Below are 9636 nucleotides of genomic sequence, written 5' to 3'. Positions count from 1 at the left end.
GTCGGTTGAGTCGATGCATATAAAGCCCCATAAACACTAGATGGTTGTCGGATGAATGATGGTTTGGTCCATGGCTATCTCCCCCGACTCCCTCATACACAGGGAAGCTCAGCAAAGCCTAGCACTCCTCGGGCACCATCTTATCTCATGGAGAACTACAGGATCAGTGACCAGAAACCCAACATGCTGATCCTTATCTCCCCTGACATCATCTGGTAGGCCCCCATACACATTAGATTGGTGGTTAATCAAACCAATATCGATAGGTTTGGCAGACTTTAGTCAAATGTATATGAGGGCCTTGAGCTTGTCAATGCCATACTGTCTGCTGAGCTGTGACTAGGGGTGTAACTGTAATAGGTGCAGGGGATTCAATCACCCTCAGGCTCTAGAGCTTAAAAGGCCCCTTTGCCCATTATGGCAAGATTATTACTATTAAAGACCTGCAATACTTGGGGTTCTGTCAGAGATTTTGCATTGGAAGCCTCGAGGTTCAAGTTAATCCGGTGGCTCTTTACACGTGACAGTCTTCTGATCTATAGATGCATCTAATCCTATCATTTTGGATACTGTGTCCCGAGTTGGTGTACCTGAGTCTACCATCTGTAATATTGTGTGCGCAGCACTGGATTAGTTCTAAAGAGTATGAGTCTTACCATCTAACCCAAATGAGAAATAGTGTGAACAGGATTCGACACTTCGGAATAATCAGTCTAGTAGAAAATCAGTAGCAGAGCGGCAGTATCATGATATACGTCACAGTTCAGATGGAATACAGTGGATAAATCAGAGTGGTACCTAAGGCCGATATGAACGGAATATAGAACCGATCTACAAGACTGAACGAATAGTAAAAATTACAATCGTGTCACACGCCGAGTGTGTAGCCTGACCCAGAGTTTTGCCCTACAAATGACAGCCTCTTCTGGGGCCTAGGTCCAGTGTTCTATTGATAACTCCATCACTGCCATACCGCATGTAATTGGCATAGTTGGATCTGTCATTATTCTCATTTTACACATGTGCAGAATTTTATTTTGGCTGCGTTATGTGGTAAGGTACAGATGTAGCCACTACCAGAACACTAACTACAGCCCCAGAAGAAGCAGTCATTCATAGGGTGAAACCTTGGGTCAAGCTGCACACTCGGCAGAACCAGTTTACACTTGTATTAGGCGGTGAGCCTTCATTCCATCTCTACCCAGTGTTGTAGCGCAGCGGTTATTTGCTATTTCAGTTGCCTATTTTCTGGGATTTAAATACTTATCCCCGAAACCACAGCAGCTCCATTGGGAGGTTTATCAGGATTGATGCACTACCGCAATTTCCTTATTTCAGACCCCATATACTTGATCTCTGTATTTTAATGTTTGTGTGATCTGGATGTAATTCAGAACATTCCTCTACAGTCCGGGATGACAGTTTTCAATTAGGGGTGTGGCAGTAGTCAGGCCGACATTTAGTTACCTTTTAACCATGGCTTCCCTCCTTTGGGATATTGTAAAATGTCAGATGTTGTGTTCACCGTTTTGTGTTCCTTGGGTTCTATCAAGGCTTTGGTTATTTTTGACTGCAGGAATACAAAGGAATGAGACTTAAAGTGAATGAAACCTCGACTGAACTCCAATGGCTCAGTTTCCCAAGACTTACAAGTTTCTTCCTGTGTATATAGGAAGAGATCTAACAGTCTAGGGGATAGGTTCGAGAAGAAGCCAACTGGGACTGGCCACGGATAGTCTTCCAGGACACATAGTCTGCGGTCGGCTTCTCAAAACACAATTACAACCTTGGAAAATGCTAAAAAGAGTGTGTGGGGAGAAGGTGAATGTAACTCCTGCCCCAAATGGGGTGGATCTACAAAATTGGGATCTTCGGGGGTTGGACATCCCCATCACAACCAATCAATGTGCAGCCTTTATCTTAGGCCGCTTTCACACTTCAGGCTTTCGGTATCCGGCATGGGGCGGCAAAAAACCGGACTACCGGATCCGGCCACATAGCAGACACCGGATCCTTCTTTCTGCCGGATATATTCCTGGCAGAGGTTTCCGGGCATGCGCAGTGCGAAAAACCGGTCCGGCGTTGGGAAAAACGTTGCATGCAAAGTTTTTTCCAGACGCCGGACCGGCTATTTTCTCCGGATCCGGAAAAAAACGGACGCACCGCATTGCCATCCGGCGCAATGCGGCAGCAATGAAACAGCACGTGGAAAAAGCCGGATCTGGTCGTAACAGGCGCCGGATCCGGCAGTCCGTTTTTTTGCCGCACCATGCCGGATACCGAAAGCTGTATGTTTGAAAGCGGCCTTAGGAAATAGAAACTAATCCCCGATTGTTTGACATGGGTGAGACACGGAAAGTTGTTAGAGCTGAGGCCCATAAGTTTTAGTTTCCAAAAAATTAATCAAAAACACAAAATTCTGTTTAATCTTAATTTTTATTAAACACATTTGTTCGGGGCGGGTTTTGTATCCGTCCCACCTGTAAAAGATGTCATGCGTACATGCCCTTAAAATTTACATTTCAAGTTTACAAGACATGAAAAACGTAATGAGACAAATATACAAAACAAACAAAAGCTGACATTAAAAAAGGCAACGCAGTTCACTCGTCTTAGATTATTAGACGGCAGCACTCCACGAATAAGACCACACAGCTGCCCAAGATCAGAAGACCCTCTTGGCCAAAGCAGCCAATCAGAAACCGATCTTTTAATACTCCAGGTCAACTTAGAAAATGAAAACCGACTTCTGATTGGTTGCGATGATCAATCCTTCCACTTCATTCGGAGGCTTTGTGTGCGGCCGTTCACTTTCCTCCTTCATATAGAACAAATGTAACATAAAAAAAAAATATCTACAAATACTTTCTGTGCAGGATGAAGATCTGTAGGACTTGTAATTATATATTATAAAATATATACTTTTTTTCACAGAAAGTGCTTAAAGGGAAACTCGAGTAAAACACCTGCTGGCTCTCTAAAAGGCTAATATTTGCTTGACCCCGATAGCAGCGACTGATTGACATAGATCTGTCAATCACTCTTATTGCACACTACATTGATCTCCGAACTGTCCTATTTTTTTTTTTTTATATACCTCCGGGGCAAATTGGGAGCAAATCAATGTCCCACAAGTGTGGATTCAGATCTTCGGAGGTACGGTGCCTTGCGAAAGTATTCAGCTCCCTGGAACTTTTCAACCTTTTCCCACATATCATGCTTCAAACATAAAGATACCAAATGTAAATTTTGGGTGAAGAATCAATAACAAGTGGGACACAATTGTGAAGTTGAACGAAATTTATTGGTTAATTTAAATTTTTGTGGAAATTCAAAAAATTAAAAGTGGGGCGAGCAATATTATTCGGCCCCTTTACTTTCAGTGCAGCAAACTCTCTCCAGAAGTTCATTGTGGATCTCTGAATGATTCAATGTTGTTCTAAATGACTAATCATGATAAATATCCACCTGTGTGTAATCAAGTCTCCGTATAAATGCACCTGCTCTGTGATAGTCTCAGGGTTCTGTTTGAAGCACAGAGAGCATCATGAAGACCAAGGAACACAACAGGCAGGTCCGTGATACTGTTGTGGAGAAGTTTAAAGCCGGATTTGGATACAAAATGATTTCCAAAACTTTAAACATCCCAAGGAGCACTGTGCAAGCGATCATATTGAAATGGAAGGGGTATCATACCGCTGCAAATCTACCAAGACCCGGCCGTCCCTCGAAACTTTCATCTCAAACAAGGAGAAGACTGATCAGAGGAGCCGAATACTTTCACAACGCACTGTATTGTCATTGGTGCAAATTCATAGAGCACCCTTGAAATAAGATGGTCGCAGGGGCAACAGTAACCCTTTTTTTTAATAGTACACATCAGGGAGAGGATGAGGCAAGAAATTTCACATCTCCCTGATGAATTTTTTGTCTGTGATGTGCAAATGTCATAAAAAAATATAAATAGAAATAAATACATAAATTACATTTTTTTTTTAAATAACGTACACAGAGAACAACAGCAGCAAAACCACAATTCATATCCTTATATACCGATTTCAGACAGTGCACTCTAAAGCCTTCTCTACATGCACACAGTGGAGGTAGTCCATGATCATATTATCGGATGACTATGCGTGAATTAAAGTGGTTGTCCACCCCTCTTTTTTTATTAAATGTATTTTGAACTAAAAAAAAAATCATTTTTGCAATTGGTTCCCATTAAAAAATTTGCACCGTTTGACTTTTACAGGCTTTTTTTGTTTCCCTGTAAATTGAACTTTGATGTGGTCTGTGGTCATAAATCAGCTGCGAGGAGAAAGAAAAGACAGTTTAAAGGAGTTATAAACTCGCCCATTAAAAACGAGCGCTCACTGACGGATTCTCAGATAACTCATTTTGCTGATAGCAATAGATACTGCAACACTGAGGTTATAGAAGGCAAAAAATACTAAATATTTAATCAAATCCAGTTAAAAACATTTTTCTTAGCAAAAAAAATTAATGCATTCAAGAACAAAAAAAGTCCTAGAAAGGTGAACATTTCATTTAATTCTGGACAGTTTTCTAGCTTCTTCTCTAGTGAACTTGCGGTTAGTACACAGGCTTAGAAAATCTCTATAGCCCTCTCATCACTTATTCTGCCTATCGTGAACATAAAAACCCATTCCAACACACTGAGTACATATTAGTTGGACAGGTTCTGTACAAGTGGCATTTGTCCTGTTCGGCTTCACCTCTAGTGCACTTCCAGTTGGTGCACGCAGTGAAATAACAAATTAGAGAACATTATTATAGCCTTTCCATTACATGAGAAGAGCAATAGACAAAAGTCTACTTTTAAATAGGCATTTGATCATCAAGGAAGACATTTTGAAGACTATGAATAACAGCCTTAAAGGGACGGACTCATGATTATAAATTGGTAAAATTTCAAAGCGCTTGTAAAAACACTCAATGTTGCGATTTACAGCTCATTAAAATGTTCACTTCTGTTGTTTGCTGCTCATTCCTTAGATTACCGACCACCTCTGAAGTCTTTTCAGTGGTAGCCCGGTTTCCTAGGCAAGGAGTGCACATTGGCACTTTGCTATAGAGCTTGTAAGCGCTGCTCTGAAGCTGGTCATATGACCGGACCCAGCTTGTTTCTGTGCTTCTGCGTTCCTACAATGCTGCAGAGGTAAAACTACCTCTGCTAGTTTGCAGTTTGGTCCGACCATGCCGCTGGCCAAACTGTCAATTTTCTGTACCATCTCTGATAGTAGGGGGCCAGGAGGCAGAGAAGAGATGCTCTCCTGAAGATAAGGATAACCCTTTAATAAAAAGAAATTCCCTTTTTTTATATTATATTACTATAACTTAATAGTAATTTTTATCCGCAGCAGTGTCTTTATGCTGCCTGCGGTTAGTATACAAGAGGCAGCGCCGTATTCTTCTGTCTTGGTTGGGCAGGCTTTGTAGCAGCAGTATTTGCCTTTCTGGACTTCTTCTCTAGTGTCCTCCCTGTAAGTGCACACATAACACAAGATTGGCCAAGTCTTCCCATTTATTACAGAGGAAGAAGCCATCTTGCGAGAATGAACAGAAGTCAAGGGCCTGCTATCTGTCAGTTCGCAGTAAACAAGGAAGACTTTTTGTGGACTATGACAATCTTTAACAAGAAACTTCTATTTTGTTGTTTTGTTTTTTACTTATGGCAGCCATATTTAATTTCTTTTTGCAATAGTGTCCAGTGTTTTTTAGTACCTACAAAGAAACTCCACCGGTTGCTGCTATTTTACAGACATTACACTGCACAGCTGCTGCCGAAGCTTCTTCTCTACTACCCTTCCAGTCATTACGGACATTATATTGTTATTTTAAAATTTGCCTAAAGGCCATAGGGTCGGTTATAAATACATGAAAAACCCAAAGCAATCCTAGTCTATTGATCATTTTCTTTTAGGTCATCAGTAAAGACATTATCGACCTCCCATTGTAAAACTCAGATCAACATGATCGGAGGAATCTTTGGCGCCCCAATATGCAATCACTCTTTGTAAACCTTATTGTCTCCGCAGTGTTTAGTCATCTAGTGGATAGTTTACAACATTTTGTTTGGCTACCTCCATTTTCTGTGTGGATCAAGGGTGCACCTTAAAGGGGAAGTACATCCCGTAAGTTGTAGTACATTACAGAATGCGCTAACAATGCTTCCAGCGCTTGATCATTAGTTATACACTGATGATGCTTGCTGGCATAAATACCAATAAACGGAATAATAATACATTTTCGTTCATTTGGCGTGCTTCATTCCAACGGTTCACAGATTCTGAAAGAAATCTGGAATCATGATTTAAAGGGGGAAACTCCACCTTAATTCAGTAGCTGAGGACTGGCAGGTCCATGCTGGCCGTTATGTAGAGAGTTTCCAGTGATGGAAGTTTCAGTAGTGCAGAAGGGGTTTGAAAACCCTATAGAATTCCAATAAGGGGTGTAGAGGTAGCAGTCACACCTGGCCTTGGTGCCTGGGGGAGACCCTTGTGCCACCAAAGACACCAGTATTATAAATGGCACATGGTAGGTGCGGGGCATAATACACTGAAGCCTAAGTGACACCTCCAACGTCTGAAGCCCTTGGTGGATGTTTCCCCTTTAATGTTCTACGCACTTGTTTTTTCTTTACATCCCATACATGACCAATGGGATCTATGTCATAGCGTCCTGGGAGAAAAAACAACAACAACAGTGCTCTAAAACACGACTAACATCTAGGGTATAAGTTTGAGTCACAAGGACTCTGTGGCTTTCATCTTTGTGAAATGACATCATTTCACTTGGCACCGACCACAAAACTAAGCGAAAGTGGTATCGCATCGAGTAACGCTGTATCTCTGCCATAGAACTTCTTTATAGCAAAATTGTTTGTTTCCCTTTAAGCCCTGAATTTACAAGAATAGTAAAAAAAAGAAAAAAATTACTATACAAAAAAAAAAATTAAAAAAAATTTGCAAGATATTGTATAAAATACTTCATGGCATAAAAACGAAACAATATCTACAACACAAGAGGTCACACGTTTAGAATACATTGAAAGTCGCTGCATCTTCTTACGTTTCCTCTTTGTATTCTCCCTCGTCACTATCTTTTGTGTTTACTCCTATTCCCAACCAAGTGACCAGGTAATCAAGGTTCACATTACTGCAGCTGGAGGAAGATAAGCAGGGGTGGGGCTTGATAAGATCAGGGGCATGGCTTCCTAAAGCCTGCGGCCCAGGAAATGTGTAATCACGGCAGCCTTGGAAAAAAAGATTTAGCTCCATAACTTACACTGTAAAACATCAACAAACTTATATCCGGTTGTCTGCATGGGGATACAATCCCTTTAAAACATACATATACCAAATAAACAATATCGAGCACCGTGCAATAAAGGCTCTGAGATCAGGAGCAGGTACAGTTACTTGCTTATGATCTTTTTTTCCTGTAGTTCCTATTTGTGGTTGCACCTAGCTAGGAATCACTTAAAATAAAAGGCCCTATTCTACTGCCATATGAAGGCTGCGGGCAAGTAAAGGAGCCATATTACTGCACCCAAGTGACTAAGCCAGTGAACATCAGAGGCTTTTGGTCCAATTTCTGATTTGTACTAATTCATGGGAATTTTTTTAGTTCTTAAATCATTTACAATATTTTCACAGCATCCCCCTAGATCCATATCATCTAGCTGTTTAAGAACGTTTTTCATAGAGGCCCGTTTGCCATTTTGCTCCCTCCATTTCTCCAGTAACTGATAGCTGCGCTCTCGACAGTCATTAGAATTATCATTTGATATTTGATTGATTGTATTTCTAGAGAGGTGCAACTTTCGGGCAAGTTGAGTTATGTTTTTCTGATCCACGTTATCAATCACACTATAGATAAATTCCGACCACTCTGAAAAAGAAAAAAAAAAAAAAAACAATCTGTAAATAATCAAAAAACAAAAACCACAAAAAACTTTTTTTTTGAAATTTTACTACATGCAAATTCACTTTAACACCAAATCTAAAAAAAAACCAAACATTGGGACGCTGTGTAAAATGTAAAGAAAGCAAGAATGCAATAATTTGAAAATCTATGCCCATATTCTATTCACAACAGAACGTAGAATACAGATCAGAAGTTAAATGTTGAATGTTAATGTTAAAATAAAAAAAAAAAATATTAAGAAATTGATGTTAGCAATAGCAACACATCTTTAAAAAGTTGGGAAAGAAAAGCTGGAACAGTAAGTGATACTAAAGAAAAGTAGCCGCAGGGTCAAATTAAAACGAAAGGCCCCTTTACATTTAGCGATGCACCAGCGATCCTGACACCGATACGACACGGTCAGGATCGCTGGTGCATCGCTAAATGGTCGCTAGTGAGCTGTCACACAGGCAGATCTCACAGCGACGTAGCAGCCGTCGTTACTTACCTTTCAGACGCGGCGAACCTGATGTCCTCCCGCCCGCGTCCAAGCGTCGCTCGTCGGAAGCAGGAAGCGCCCGACGAGAAATGGAACTGGACGATCTCGCGCGATCAGCGACAGACAGTGGAGGAGCCGGTCGGAGGCAAGTATCACACATAGCGATATCGCTGCTGCGTCACAAAATCGGTGACGCATTAGCGATATCGCTATGTGTAAAGGCCCCTTAAGTCACGAGTGCATATAAAAAGATTATGTTAGAGAGGCAGTCTCTCCGAAGCAAAGATGGTCAGAGGTCACCAATCTGTAAACTGCATCTAAAAATGGTAGAACAATTTCAGAAAAAATGTTTCTCAAAGTAAAATTACAAAGATTTTGAACATCCCACCATCTACGGTACAGAATATCATCAAAAGATTAAGAGATTGGGAAGAAATCCACAAGCACAAGGGACAAGGCCAACGGGCAACAATGAATGATATAAGACCACTCAGGCGGCACTGTAATTAAAATCGGCATTATTCGGTCATGTAAATCACTGCATGGGCTCAGGAATACTTTCAGAAATCACTGTCTATGAACACAGGTCACCGCGCAATCTATAAATGCAAATTAGAGCTCTATCGTGAAGAAGCCAAATGTCGCGGGGCAATAGGAGGAAAACAGGAGACGTGGAACCTGGGCCCCTGAACTGCCCCTCAGGCTAAGGGGGTGCCCTGACTCTCCTTAACTTGGGGGTACACTTGATGGTAGTGAGGCCCGAGTCCCCGACTTTTCCCTATCTCCTGTTTAGCCCTGAGCTAAACCCCCAACCCCCTCCCCAGGAGGTGAGAGTGAATAAAGTGAACTGCACCAATAACACGAAAGGAAATATAAAACAGACACCACGGGGTTAAAGCAACTAAAAACCAAAACTTAGCTTTATCTGCTGCCAATGCTCCCAGCAGCAGAGTAAGGCACCCGATCAGCATCCAGCAGCATCACCACCACTGCTCCAGATAAGCTGAACCCCCTCTGCACCAGGTAGGCTCAGTCTTCACCAAGGTTGGTTAGCAAATGACCAGTATTACCAACAGTGATCTGCAGCACCAGGTGGCCTTAAGGCTTAAGTCACACTAAGCGACTTACCAGCGATCCCGACACCGATATCAAGGTGTCAGGATCGCTAGTAAGTCGCTATGTGATCGCTGGTGAGCTGTCACACAGAC

General features: G+C 41.6%; 1 protein-coding gene across 2 annotated transcripts in view; it reads right to left on the bottom strand.

Moving 5' to 3' along the window:
• Positions 1-2417: 2417 nt before the first annotated feature.
• LOC141092404 (uncharacterized) overlaps positions 2418-9636 on the bottom strand; it is a 48402-nt gene continuing 41183 nt past the window's right edge. For both annotated transcript variants that reach the window (XM_073578529.1, XM_073578530.1), the window contains exon 13: positions 2418-7914. In XM_073578529.1, the coding sequence (XP_073434630.1) occupies positions 7628-7914 (287 nt within the window). In that variant the 3' untranslated portion in view covers positions 2418-7627. The remainder of the gene's footprint in view (positions 7915-9636) is intronic.

This window comes from Dendrobates tinctorius, unplaced genomic scaffold, assembly GCF_039654945.1.
Source record: "Dendrobates tinctorius isolate UK_male_01 unplaced genomic scaffold, ASM3965494v1 ptg000059l, whole genome shotgun sequence".
Classification (NCBI taxonomy): domain Eukaryota; kingdom Metazoa; phylum Chordata; class Amphibia; order Anura; family Dendrobatidae; genus Dendrobates; species Dendrobates tinctorius.
This window is presented reverse-complemented; position numbering and strand designations above follow the sequence as displayed.